Source organism: Mastigoproctus giganteus, chromosome 1, assembly GCF_048544385.1.
Source record: "Mastigoproctus giganteus isolate SK-2022 chromosome 1, ASM4854438v1, whole genome shotgun sequence".
Taxonomy (NCBI): Eukaryota; Metazoa; Arthropoda; class Arachnida; order Uropygi; family Thelyphonidae; genus Mastigoproctus; species Mastigoproctus giganteus.
Window position 1 is genome coordinate 88,589,172 of NC_143575.1, and position 14,616 is coordinate 88,603,787.

At 35.9% G+C, this 14,616-nt stretch overlaps 1 protein-coding gene across 1 annotated transcript in view; it reads right to left on the minus strand.

Moving 5' to 3' along the window:
• Positions 1-239: 239 nt before the first annotated feature.
• Positions 240-14,616, minus strand: part of LOC150090977 (uncharacterized) — a 52,115-nt gene continuing 37,738 nt past the window's right edge. The window contains exons 4-5 of the mRNA XM_090380910.1: positions 4,676-5,076; positions 240-364 (exon numbers count right to left, since the gene is read on the minus strand). Coding sequence (XP_090237036.1) covers positions 314-364; positions 4,676-5,076 — 452 coding nt within the window. The 3' untranslated portion in view covers positions 240-313. The remainder of the gene's footprint in view (positions 365-4,675; positions 5,077-14,616) is intronic.

The following is a 14,616-nucleotide window of genomic DNA, read 5'->3' on the forward strand; positions in this document are numbered from 1 at the left end:
GTATTTTGGTGACTCAGTGCTAACCTGACAAATGCAATTTAAAGGTCCTTTCATTTTTGCTCGTTACTTCCATAAGCTCACTGTAATATTTGTTAAAAATATGAAATTTTATAATAAAAATAATTTCCTTTAACTGAATTCTTCCTCACTGTATTCTTGCTTGCTACTATTAGCCATAATCTTATAATACCCATGCTTCTTACAGTTGAATGAACTGCCATGTATTATATATGTTCATTAAACTAACATTTTCTATCACAAAAATCTGCTGGCAGCAGCAAATTTCTCAAAATTACCTTTGATTTAATCCATTTCATCTTTTCTTTTTCCGTTTCAAACACACCTGAACACTGGGAACTGCAACCTAATTTAAATGGAAAAGCAGCTTACCGTTATTACATATTTTACAGTATAACGTTATATTTCATCATAAATAAATTTACTATACGAGGGCAGTTCAAGGCTGAAGTAGTCACTCTCTCTCAAAATGTTCTCCTTCCATTCTGCCACATACATTTTTTCCAATTGTATGCCATTCTTGTGGCAAAAGTAGTGATGTCCGCAGCACAGAAAGTAGGTTGAATGTGTAGCCAATTCAGGACACCACACTTGGGTTTATCTCTCTTGAATTTCTGCCTTCCCAGGTGGCCTTTCATTAGTCTAAAGAAGAGAGTGGTCTAAATCCAAGGTTGCTAATGCAGTCGTCAAATTCACCATATGGACATGGCCTTTTCCTATAAACTGATGTATACACATAACTAAAAAGCAAGTTGCTTAATACTGAGCATTAACTGTTACAAAAAGTGGCAGAAAATTAAAAAGAATCAATCCTTCTGAATCCCATAAGACACCTGTCATCTTGCAGCCAGAAGCTGTGTTATGAATATTTTGAAGAACAGTAGGGATTCCCTGTGGTGCCATCCCATAATGGACCTCTGATTCTGAAGTGAAGTAATGTAAATGTACTCATGTCTATTAAACTGCTATTTGCTGCAGAAATGTATTTTGCCTCAAGTTCAAACTAGTTCAGATTTTTCGCAGAAACAGCAATCATGATGTGTCTTCGGGTAAAACGTCAGCATCTTTGAGACCAACCATGTGCACTGTCTAGTATGACATGCCATGAATAATTGCCTCTACACTATAGCAACTTGCTTTTTAATGATGAGCACCCAGTACAATGTGTATGATTTGTGCAACAGAAAACTTGTTGCACCAATCACACACATTTATGTGTGATAAGATCGCTTCACCATATTGTGCACTTAACTTAAGGAGAATTTCAGCCAGTTTCTTTCTCTTTTAATAATTTTTTTCTTTTTTAATAGAAATTACTTTCTCTTTTAATAGAAATTTAATGGCAGTGCTGTTTTACACACAAAACTGACAGTGTGACATCATCTTGTACTGCTTTTAATGCATATTTAGAGAGGTTATGAGCTACGTGTCAGAGACTCAACAATGTTTCCAACATCTGCTATATGCCAACCATGAACCACCTTTGTACATTGTAACACATTACATTTTATTTTAATGCACAAATCATTATAAAATATTGATAAGCTTACAGCTTATCATAAAAATGTATATCTACAATCATTTAAGTTTGTTCAACTGTACAATTCAAGAAATTGTCATCGGGGCACAAAAAATAAATAAAAATAAAAATATATATATATATATATATGAATTATAACACTAATTAGCTAGTTCATTACAGAAACGATGAACTAACTTTTAAACAGCCGAACTACTGAAAGTTCGCCTGAAAAGATGAAAGATTGTCTATATATTATCAGCAGCGAGTGAACCCCATAAAAGGCAATAAATTAGTCTAACAAAGTCATCTAGGAGTTAGATGTACTGAAGCAAGCTATGAAAAACTTTAGAAAACTGGAATGAAAATGTAATGGGAGAACGAAGCTGTAGAACAGTAGGCTTTATTGGAATTTCTGGCACAAGAATCTTAGGCCACATTGCAACTATCAACGAGATGGAGACTATACAAGGTGACTATAAGGAGAACAGTCAGAAATGATCATATAGTTGTATCCGTTTTAGAAAGCAGAAAAATTCTGGGAGATTGCATCAGTACCTATATTATGGCAAATGTTAAAGATTTCACAGAAAACTAAATAAGGCTTTTCAGGTTTGAGTCTATAAAGTACGTTCAACAAGAATATGCTTCACTGTGGGAGGAGTGTTGCAGTGTGTAAGCTATGGAGGATCATTTGTGCGAGGAGAAAAATATGCGCAAGCTGACTGCAATTGATTTGTGCTTTAGCTAGGATTACTTCCACACAGAAGCTGGAGGCTCATAACTGTGGTTGTGGTTTTAGTTTTAGTTTTAGTTTTTTACTGAAGGAGCTTGCCATAGAAGTGTCCATTGCTCCTTACATATGTTTCATATACTGGATCTGTAGTCAGCATATAGAACATAATAATGTGACAATGCTGCTTTGTGGGATGGATGTTTTGCTGCATTGAAATATCAGGGAATGCTTTCATTCCCTGATATCTCAGTGTGGCCTGAGTTCCAACAAAAGATTACTTCTTGTTGGCATTCCTGGATATGCATCAATTTAGTTCTTGTGTGCTTTATTAAAGGATGAGTAGGTGAGGAGATATTTTGTAAGGCTAACAGCAGAATCTGTGAGATTGTAGATATTATACTTTTTTTTTGGAGGATATTTTCTAGGACAAGCTGATGGTGCATAATTTAGCAGTATTGCTGCTGCGTTCAGTAGGAAGGAAAACAGAGACAAGTGTTATAAGGGAAGGCTGCTGTGGCTCCCACTCCACTGTCCAACTTTAACCCATTAGTATATATTTTTGCAAAATGCAGGTAATTTTATGTGTGGACAATATGGAGTCGTTGAATGGTGATGTTTGCAAGGGAACATTTTCCCCAGTTTAGGAAATAATTGTCAGAGAAAAGTGTATAGTGGGGGGATCTGAACTGTTTGGATCTTGGAGGACTTTTTCAAGGTGTACACTCTAAGTTTACATTAGAGTTTGCAATCTGAAAGCAGTAGGCTGACTTCCCCTTGGGTTTATTTCAATAGTACATTATAAACTGTGGATCATTAAGTATTCCAAATGGGGTTAGTAGGCAGGCTCTGAATCTTAGCTGCATAGTTGAGAAGTAACGTCTTTCTCCTGATACTGAGAAGCAGTTCATGGGCCTCAATATAAAGACTTTGTACTGGCAATGTTCTATAAGCACCTATAGCACACTTAGCATTTTTGGTGAGGATTTTTCTAGGCTGTGCCAAGTTCCTAAGTATTAACTGATCATGACATGTTCTCAGGGTTGTAAATCTATCCTCCAAACATAAACAGCCCGTTGACAGTAAGAGGGTGCAGCCCTCCTACTCTCCAGGGCACTTTACAAGATGTTGTCTATCAGCCAGTAAGTTCAGGTAGTGAGGTACATTTAATCAAACAAGATGAGTCGAATGATTTGGTTCAAGACGTAAATTTTCCGAAAGTGCAAGCTGAACTGTTAGGCTCTAGGTTACAGCAGTGGAATATACTCACAGTAGGATCAAAGATTTCAGTGTTTCGAAAAAGACATGAAAAGTTTTCAAAATATTTTGCTATGGAGGTCAAAGTGTTTTTGCAAAGACATTATTTGACTTCCGAAAGAACTAAGTGTCGTGCATAAGTCAGATGAATGGCGTTTATTCACAGATACCTCAAAATTAAGTTTAAAAGCAGTTTTGCTTCATAATGGCAACAAATTTCCATCAGTTCCTGTGTTTCATTCAGTTGGACTTAAAGAAAGTCATGAAAGTGTCTAAAGATCTACATGCTATAAAATACCACGATTATGATTACAGCTGTGTGAGAAGAGCATTATGTTGTGCAACATTGGGACAAGTGGGATGAGTTCATACCAGAATAATGTGATGTAAAATATTATTCCTTTAGTGTAATCAAACAAGATGGTTCTTCCACCCCTGCACATCAAACTTGGATTGATGAAAACTTTTGTGAAGATTTGCATACTTGAGAAGTGTGTTTTCTAATTTAACATGTTTCCTAATTTAACTTAAGAAAGAAATTTTCGTAGGACCCCAAATTAGGAAACTCCTGAAAGACAATGTGTTTGAAACCCAGTCAAAGGAGGTTGAATTGACAGCCTGGCAATCATTTAATTGATTATATATTATTGAAATATACTATTTTGCAATGATTTATGATATTTTTTCTGAAGTTAAATGAGTTATGGAGAACATATAATATTTTTTTACACTTGTATTACAAACGAATTATACATATATATCCCTTTATTTTAACATTAAATGTTGGTACATCTTTTGATGTAGATGTGATAGAGATTTTTATGGTGATTTTCGAAATCAGTGCATTTATTTCCTCCAGAATCACATATTTTTGTTGTGGAGGTATGACAAAAAATATTTTTTGTTGGCTAGTGTTATTTGAATTTCTAGTTCCTGTACAAATATTCTTAATATGGCTATTAAACCCATATTATTGCTGATATTATAACTGCATGCAAACACCAATAATAACAATTCAAAAAATTCAAATTAAAAAGAAAGATTTTTACACATTTTCTGCTGATGCTATTATTTATATATATATAAAAAAAAAAAAAAAGATGTTAAGTAAATCATTATATGCTACTTCAAAAGCTAAGCCAGCTTACCACTTTTAATTTTTCTCTAATAGAATCTTCAGAGTGGCTGTATGATAACACAGATTTGTGATCAACGGATGAATCAGATGCAGTCAAATGCTGTTGCTCAATATGAGCTGCCACAGATGAGCACTGCTGTCTATGATCAGTCACTGTCCTTTTTTTAACCATGTTCTGCAGTTGTCTGGGTACAAAAGGCATCTGAGATGGAAGAGTAGTTGCACTTTCATCATCCTGTTCACTACTGAAATTTGAATTGGTATTTGCATTGATAGTATACTCTTTACCTGCCCATATATAAGTAGTAGGCTGAGATACAGTCTTCGGAACAGAATAAGACATATTACCTGGATGTGACGCATGTCTCTGGGAAGAATCTGGTTTTATATTAAATGGACTCGAGTTTGTACCTTGAAGATATATTAGATTAAAAATTACCAGTTTATTCATTGTCAGAGAATTGCTGAAAAATCAACATTTAAAACTAAAAGAAAAGATCAACAAAAAACAATTATCAAGTTTCCATTGTAAGTGACACAATCAGTTTTGACTGGAACACAGTTTAAATTCACCATTAATGGCATAATTTAAACTGGGTTTATCTCTCTCTCTCTCTCTCTCTCTCTCTCTCTCTCTCTCTCTCTCTCTCTCTCTCTCTATCTTTTAATGACCTTTTTAATCCTGATTATGAAATTACCCTAGGGGCTCACATCTGGTGAGTATGGGCTTGGCACACCCAGGGTCCTCAACTGGATATCATCATTCTTCTCTTTCTTGGTGATTCCTTTCGACTTCTGACACACTCTCTCTCTCCCTCTCAGGGTAAAGTGGGAATTTTTTTTTTGGCTGGTGCAGCATAAGCTTCAGGCTTCCTTGCACCATATGGCTAATAATAATAATAGACTTCAAAATATTCCTGTGTACATCATATTTTTGAAAAAATTTCATATACAAAGCTCTACTTATGTGACAACAGGAAATAAATTAGAATTGCATTCTTTTAAAATTTCATTATCTTGAATACTGACAATACCTGTTGGTCTTAACTCATTAAGCATTTTTAATAACTAGGTGGCACTCGGTCCAGTATGACAGATCATGGCAAGCTAACATTTTCTGCTCAGTTGTTATAAGTAGTGCTAAGCCACACAGTAGCACAGTATTATATTAGATTGAACATGTGATATTAATGATTTGTATTTAATATACAACTTAAAGACACTAGTTTCTGTGCATTTCTATAATTCATCATATTCAAATGAAATATTTGTGTGAGAAGTGAAATGTGTCAGAGTGTTAATAAACCTGGCATTTTCTATTATGTTTGTGAAGGGCACATAATTGAAAAAGAACATCAGAAAATAAAATTTTCCATGATCAAGATAAACCTTTGGCCCCCACATATCTGTTGTGCATATTGTGCAGTAACACTTCATAGATGATTGAATGCAAAATACATTGGTCAATTTTCGATACCAATAAAATGGCAGGAACAAAAAGAATATTCCAAGGACAGCAACTTTTGTTTAACCACGCCCATTGATTTTCCATCTGAAAGTAAGAAGTAAGATTCAATACCCCAACTGCCTTCTGAAATGCAATGACAGAATAATTCCTAAAGTGCTTCAAACATGAACCTTAGATGGAGTTATTTCATTCTGTGAAGACAAACAGATGGAAATGTTCAACAAGGATGAAGAATATATACCAGCGTAAGAGTCTAATTAATTTGATTACTCAAATGGAACTAGATCACCTGATTCGAGATTTAAATCCTTCTGGAACCAGAGTCAAGCTGAACTCTTTGGTTCCAGATTACAGAGATAGAATTCGCTTGCACAACATATCCACATCCAGATATCACAGGTGCCTAAAGGACTCAGTACAGTTTTTCTCTATGATAGGAGATCAATTTCTGTAATGAAATGAATGACTTAAGTGTTCTGGGTCATAAGTATAATCCTGAAGACTGGAGGCTTTTATATACTCATCAAAATGTAGTTTAAATGTGATTCTTTTGCATAATGGAAATATCTATCCAACTGACAAATTGGATATACTATCATTTTGAAAATCTACAAAAATATATATTTCTCCACATAAAATTTAATTATTCAAGGTATAAATGCAAATTTTGTTGTGCTCTGAATGAAGCTGACCTTTTACTAAGTTTACAACTTGGTTTCACAAAATTTTGCTGTTCCTTGTGTGAATGAGATAGCAAAGCAAGGGGTTCCCACTATATCTATCAAGGCCCCCGGTGCCGCTTGACACTAAACACACTTTACACTATATCTATCAAGAACTAGTAATCTCAAACAGCATATATTTCTGGACAGAAGACATTTCTTCTGTCCGAGAGTATATGCTGTTCAAATGAGGCTTAGCATAAAAATTTATAAAAGAACTGGTCAAAGGACACAGTTTCAACACTTAAAACAAAAATTTCATGGAAATAACAGATAATTCGGCTACTTTATGTGGCACAAAATTAGGTCTGTTACATTTCCTTTATTATATTCCAGAGGAAGAAATACTGTTTTGAAAATACAGTAATACAAATATAATAAAACAATTTTTCAAACTGATTAAAAAAATATCTCATATAACAAACAGAAAAATTTAAACTTTATAAAAGTATTTATACTTCTAAATAAATACTCAAATAATAATTGTATTCATATAACCTATTACACTGGGAAACTTTAGAAATAATAACAGAATTATTACCCAGCAAATGTCTTAAAAATCCTTTTAACACATTCACTGCCTTTTATATTTGTGAGGGTCCTTTATGTGTGCCTTGTAGTTCTTCTCTTTTGGTGCTGGAACAGGTAGGCAGTGCTTTTTAGTATAAGGATTTCATTTATGACAAATCATTACTCCAAGTAATGCCAGCATATTTGTAGCATTCTAACATCAACAGATGCATTTGAACGAGATTCAGAATCCATAATACTTGAATAGAATTCTACTTCAGTATCAGAGGACATATTAGGAACAGCTGATTCAATGTCATTAGTTTTAACATACTGTCCATTCCCGTTTCTTTTTAGTCCTGACGTCCCAAGTTGTGAATCCATTGTAACAACCCTTTTGCATAAAATTTCATAGGATAAACTTTTTGCATAAAATTTTATCAGTAGACACACACTAAGGAGGATGTTTTATTTTTCACAAACTAAATGAATAACATTCAGCATGCATAATCTTCAAAAATTTTTTAGCTTTTCTTCTTGTGGTAATACTAAACTAGATAAAATAACTTCAACATAAGCAAAGCACATATGATTCATAACTGCAATAAATAAACCTACCTGTAAGTAGGTCAGAGGCATTAATAAAACATAATTAAATTAAACATATGATAAAACTGTATATTTAATATAAAAATGGAAATTTTGGTTAAAATTTTATAGGATAACACTTTTTGCATAAAATTTTATCAGTAGACACAAACTAAGGAGAATCTTTTGTTTTTCACAAACTAAATGAATAAAATTCAGCAAGTATAATCTTCAAAAAATTCTTAGCTTTTCTTCTTGTGGTAAATACTAAACTAGATAAAATAACTTCAACATAAGCAAAGCACATATGATTCAAAACTGCAATAAATAAACCTACCTGTAAGTAGGTCAGAGGCATTAATAAAATATAATTAAATTAAACATATGATAAAACTGTATATTTAATATAAAAATGGAAATTTTGGTTAAAATTTTATAGGATAACACTTTTTGCATAAAATTTTATCAGTAGACACAAACTAAGGAGAATCTTTTGTTTTTCACAAACTAAATGAATAAAATTCAGCAAGTATAATCTTCAAAAAATTCTTAGCTTTTCTTCTTGTGGTAAATACTAAACTAGATAAAATAACTTCAACATAAGCAAAGCACATATGATTCAAAACTGCAATAAATAAACCTACCTGTAAGTAGGTCAGAGGCATTAATAAAATATAATTAAATTAAACATATAATAAAACTGTATATTTAATATAAAAATGGAATACACCAATAAAACTATGGAGTTAAAAGCAAAGGAAATAATAAATACATAAAATTAAAAATATATGAATATTGCAAAGTTAAAAGCGATATAAACAACACTGAAGCTTTCAAAAGCGACCACCTCTTTTGTGACTGGTGGAACTTTACAGTTACAGTACATCCTTAAATAACACTGTCAGGATCACGGCTCTTGGGTGTTAGCATTAACAGAGGCATATGATGCAAGAAAGCAAGCTTATACAGCATCAGCCAGGCCAAAACAAAACAAAACAAAAAAAAAAAAAAAAAAACCTTCCCTTTCACCCATCCATTCACTCCAAAAGTTTGCCCACTTCCTTGAATTTACTTATGCTATCAACTTCCACAATGACAAATGGAAGTTGTTCAAGCAATCAACAGCAAGCAAATGCTGGCAAAAATCAAATTTTCACACATCTATTCTACAACTATCTTTCCTCAATTTCAGTTTATGCCCCCTCAGGTTTGTAATCTGAGAAGAGGAAGAATCCCATCAGAACTGAGCCTTCTCAAACCATTCAAGGCCTTACACACCTCAATCAGACTGCAATTTGTGGAATATCCTTTCTTCGTAAGAGCACCCATTTGTTCCCCTCACTAGTCTTGTTGCCCTTCCCTGTACTTGTTCTAGCAACTCTACATCCTTCCTAAAATAACTGTTACTGGAAGAGCATGGGAATTATCTTCCCCACATGCATGGAGACCAGAAATGGCCCAGGAGCAGGCTAGGTGGAACCATTCATCCTGTTGAAAGATCAGAGTCTTGAAGAAATAATAGATACAGACTCCCTATCTCTATTAATGGTGTTCTGAAGAACAAATTCTCAAGCTCTTGAGCCATTTCCGGTGCCAATACCTATGCAACAATCAACAGTGATGGTGTTGTCTGGAGAAATTTGATGATTTTCCTCACAGCAGATTTCCCATAATTTCCCATTCAGCAGACTAATGCTTTCATATTCCTCCCCCACACACAATCTTTGAACCTACATGCTGACTCTCCTATATTAACATTAGTAGAAGCATATGATGCAAGAAAGCAAGCTTATGCAGTATCAGCCAAAAAATAAAAATAAAAAAAATACATGCTCCCATTTAATCCCTCCGTTCGTTCCAAGTCCAGCTCAGCCTTAAATTTATTTAGGCTACCAACTTCCACAACAAAGGATGGAAGTCTGTTCCACCAACAAACCACCCGCTGGCTAAAGGCAAATTTCCGCACATCTATCCTACATCTGTCTTTCCTCAATTTGAATTTATGCCCATTCAAATGATTATTCTGAGCAAAAGGAAGAATTCCATCAGCATTCAGCATGCTCAAACCATTCAAGGCTTTATACACCTCAATCAGATCACCTCGCAGGTGCCTAGTCTCCAGACACTGTAATTTGCAAGATTTAAGCCTTTCTTCGTAAGAGCAACCCTTTGTTCCATTCACTAATCTTGTTGCCCTTCTCTGTACTCGTTCCAACAGCTCTACATCGTTCTTAAAATGAGGCCTCCAGACCTGTATACAGTACTCACGGTGTGGCCTGCCCACTGCCTTATATAAGAGGATAATCACCTCCTTATCCCTGCTAGAAAAATTCCTGTATATCACTGACAAGACACCATGAGCTACTCTTGCAGACCATCTGCACTGCTCAGAAAACTTCATATCTACCTGCACAATTATCCCAAGGTTCTTTTCATTCTCTACCACTGTCAGTGTAGTACCACAGAGTTGATATGTCACTCTGGGGTTGCTGCTTCCCATATGTAGTACTTTACATTTGTCAAGGTAAAACTTCATTTGCCACCTCTCAGCCCATCTTCTCAACTTTTCTAGATCCTGTTGCAGCAGCGTACTGTCATTAGTGTCCTTAACAACCCTGCCAACCTTCGTATCGTCTGCAAACTTGGACATTAAGCTTGATATACCATCATCAATATCATTTATAAATACAGAAAACAACAATGGACCCAATACAGAACCCTGAGGGACTCCACTAATAACATTAGTCCACGATGAGCAGTGTCCATTGATTTTCACTCTCTGTCTTCTCCCACTCAACCATCCCTTTATCCATAGCAGCAATTTGCCTCCAATGCCACACTGCTCCAATTTGTGCAGCAGTCTTCCATGTGCAACAGTATCAAAAGCTTTTCTAAGATCCAAATATATGATATCAAAGTTATTCACTGCATCCAGTTCCTTTGTGACCACATCATAGTTTCAATCAAATTGGTCAGGCAAGACTTTCCCTTAACAAAACCATGCTGTGTCCGAGCTATAACTGAAGTCTTGTCTAGATGATCCTGCAGTGCTTTTTTAACCAGTGCCTCCATTAATTTTCCTGGAACAGAAGTTAAACTAACAGGCCAGAATTACTTGTGTGATCCTTTCATCCTACTTTGTGAATTGGGGTCATATTTGCACATCTCCAGTCCATGGGTACCCCCCCTGAGTTGAAGGAAGCTCTGATCATTATGGCTAAGGGTTTGCTTACTTCCTTTGCTGCCTCCTTTAATATAACTGGATAAATCCCATCCACCATGAGTGCCTTTTTTATGTTTATCTTCAACAATTTATACTCCACTTTCCTCTCAGTTATTACAAAATCATCCAACTCACAGCCAGAAGTCACCTCTGGCATTCCCCTCCCTGAATAACCCCTGATGGGTGAATGTAGATGCAAAATACTCGGTTAGTTTGTTAGCCACCTGAGCAGGATCATCAACAGTTGAACCATCAATATCCAGTGGACCAATCTGATTCATCCCTTTCCTTCTAGAGTTTACATAGGTAAAGAACTCTTTGTTGTTTTTCTTTGCATCCTTTGCCAAGGACTTCTCTTAAATTGCCTTTGCCTGCCTAATCTTCTTTGTGATTTGGTTACAGACCAGCTTATATCTATAACAGGCTTCCATGTCATCCATTAATTTATATGTATCCCATGCATTTTTCTTCTTTGCCACATGTCTCATTAGTTCATCTGACATCCATTTAGGCCTAAACCTTGAACAATATTTCTTAGTTGGTATGTAAAGCCTAGTAGCTTCCAAGATAATTTCTTTGAATGCTTCCCATTTTGAATTTGCCGTTGGTAACATCATCAGTTGGTCCCACCGTATAGAATTTAAATACTGTTTCAGACCACTGTAGTCACCTTTACGAAAGCAAAAACCTTTCCCTTTACCCCTGATGGTAGTTACCTCTTTGAGTAAATCCCACTTCAGCACATTGTGATCACTGTCACCTAGTGCTTCCTTTATCTGCAGATTCTTAATGCATGAAGAATCACTATTGATAATCAGATCAAGAGTATTACTCGCTCTAGTTGCCTCCTGAACATGCTGATGTAGAAAACAATCATCCAATAAATCCACAAAAGCCTTGCTAGTGTGTGAGTGACCAACCCACAAATTCCAGTCAATATCTGGGAAATTAAAATCCCCCATTATAAGATTCTCTGATTTACTGGCCCACTATTTCCCTGTACAGTTCCTTATTATACTCATCGGAGTCATTAGGCCTATAACACACTCCTACTCTCAATTTTGATCTCCCAATGCTTATGTCACACCAAATTGACTCGACACTGCACTGTCCAGCAATGTCGACTGGCTTCACTTCCTTGGATTTTATGTGTTTCTTAACTAATAGTATAACCCCTCCTCCCTTTCTATCCTTCCTGTACACATTGTACTACCCAAATTCCAGTTCTGCATTCCTTATATCTGTGTGACACCACGTCTCTGATATCCAAAAATATCTGCCTTTGATGTTCTGAGCAATACCTCAAATTCATCAAATTTATTTACCAAACTCCTAGCATTCATGTACATGCAAGTATTCATGCACCTGTTCCTATTCTTAGCTACCCTAACACAACCCATGTGTTTACTTGTACCGCAATGACTTCCAGCACTCTCTGAAATACCCTGCATCTTGTTTTCCAGGCTGCTACTTATTCCAATAGAAGCAGTGCAAGAATCACTTTCACCTCTGCCAGTGGCTACTGTTAATCTATTAGTCCTTGTATCTCCCAAGCTAGCAGTTTTCTGACCCACCTAACACTGCCTCGATAGCATCAGCAAATATTCTTGCTCCCTTTCTATTTATTTCTATTTAAGTGTATCCCATCCCTGTAGAAGCAGTCTCTCCTATTAACAAGTACAAACCAGGCTGAAAAAAATTCTACCCCTTGAGCCTCGCACAATCTTTCCAGAGCCGAATTGATCGACAAGGCTCTCACCATATACTCCCTCCTATCGTGTCTGGGCAGAATTGCAGACACTTTCAAATTCAACCCTAATTCACGGCTTTTTTTCAACAGTGACCTGTACTTGTTAAATAATTCTGCCGGTCTCCTACTCTTAATATCATTAGTGCCAACGTGTACTACAATATCACCCTTTGTGCCCTTAAAAGATGATATCTGCTCTACAACATCATCAACCTTTGCCCCTGGCAGACATACCCTGGTCCTGTTCCACCTATCATTTTCCAAGCTTTTTTTTGGCAAAAAAGCAATCTCTTGTGCACCAAACATTATATCTTTGTTTGGTGTTATTTCATTTTGGTATTGTGTTGGCAGCAACTCCAAGGAGTTCTACTATATACCTAGTGGCATTATTAACAGTCATAGTAAGGATTAAGTGCCTATCAAATTGAATTGTATTAGAAAACTGCTCCCAATTTTCTCGGTGAAAATTGCGCGTAATTTGTTGGTTCAAGGCATAGTTTGAGAGTAATGCCAAGAACAATGCAAGCGGCTACCACTTCTAGAGGGGTGTAAAGCTAGTTAGATGGCATGTTTCTACAAACTAAAATTGCTATTTCTTCTCTTGCCAGAAATTCAAGACATCTGCCATGTGTGTATAGCATATATCTTGAGAAACGTGGAGTATAATTTGATGATATATACACTGGTGTTCAAAGAAAGTGCATCACCCCTTAAAATTGTAATTGTCATCCGAATAACGTAAATATATAGCAATATTTCTTACAGATTGCATCAGATAAAATTGACACGCATATGTAATGATGTAAAATTGCATCAGAGTTGCAGTCATTCCTTGCTTGTGTCAGGATGGCGAGTTACATGCAGTTGATGCCACGAAGAGTGCTATTGTTGCTTTACGTGAGAAAGGATGTTCTTCCTGCATTATTGCTTAGAGAGTGTCTTGTAATCAGTCGACGGTGAGTAGGTTTCTTTCCAAACTGAAGAATACTGGTTCTCCTGATAGGAAAAAAGGAACTGGATGCAAACAAGTCTCTATGCCAAAATAGGACTACGCTTTGAAGCGCTTATGTCTTAAAAATCGTAAAGCTTCATCTGAGCTGAAAAGAGAATGAGGACATACAGGAGTGGTAGCAAATGCAATAACAATCAGAAGATACCGCTTCAAAAATGGACTTGTATCCCGTCATCCTAAGAAGAAGCTCCTCCTCACACAAAAAAAAGGCCTGATTAATTTGGTGTAAAGAGCATGTCAAATGGACCCCTGAGCAGTGGAAGTCAGTTATTTTCTCGGATGAGAAGAAATTCTACCTGCACGGCTCTGATGGGAGATAAACGATTTGCTGCAGACATAGTGAAGAATACCATCCAGACTGTATGGTGTCTACAATGAAATTCCCTACCAGCCAAATGATATGGGGATGCATTTTGTATTGTGGAGTAGATCACCTGTAGTTTATAAAAGGTTCCGTAAATGCCAATGGATACCTGGCTATATTGGAAGGCAAATTGCTGCAAACCATTAGAGACCATTTCAACTTGCCAAGTAGCTGCATCTTTCAGGATGACTCTGCTTCTTGTCATTGGGAAAAAAGTGTAAGTAGGCACTTCTGTAGTTACTTTAGCTTAATTTCTGCATTAGATGTTCGACAGTAATGTGTTTACATTTGTTACAGGTGAAAAAATGGTTGGA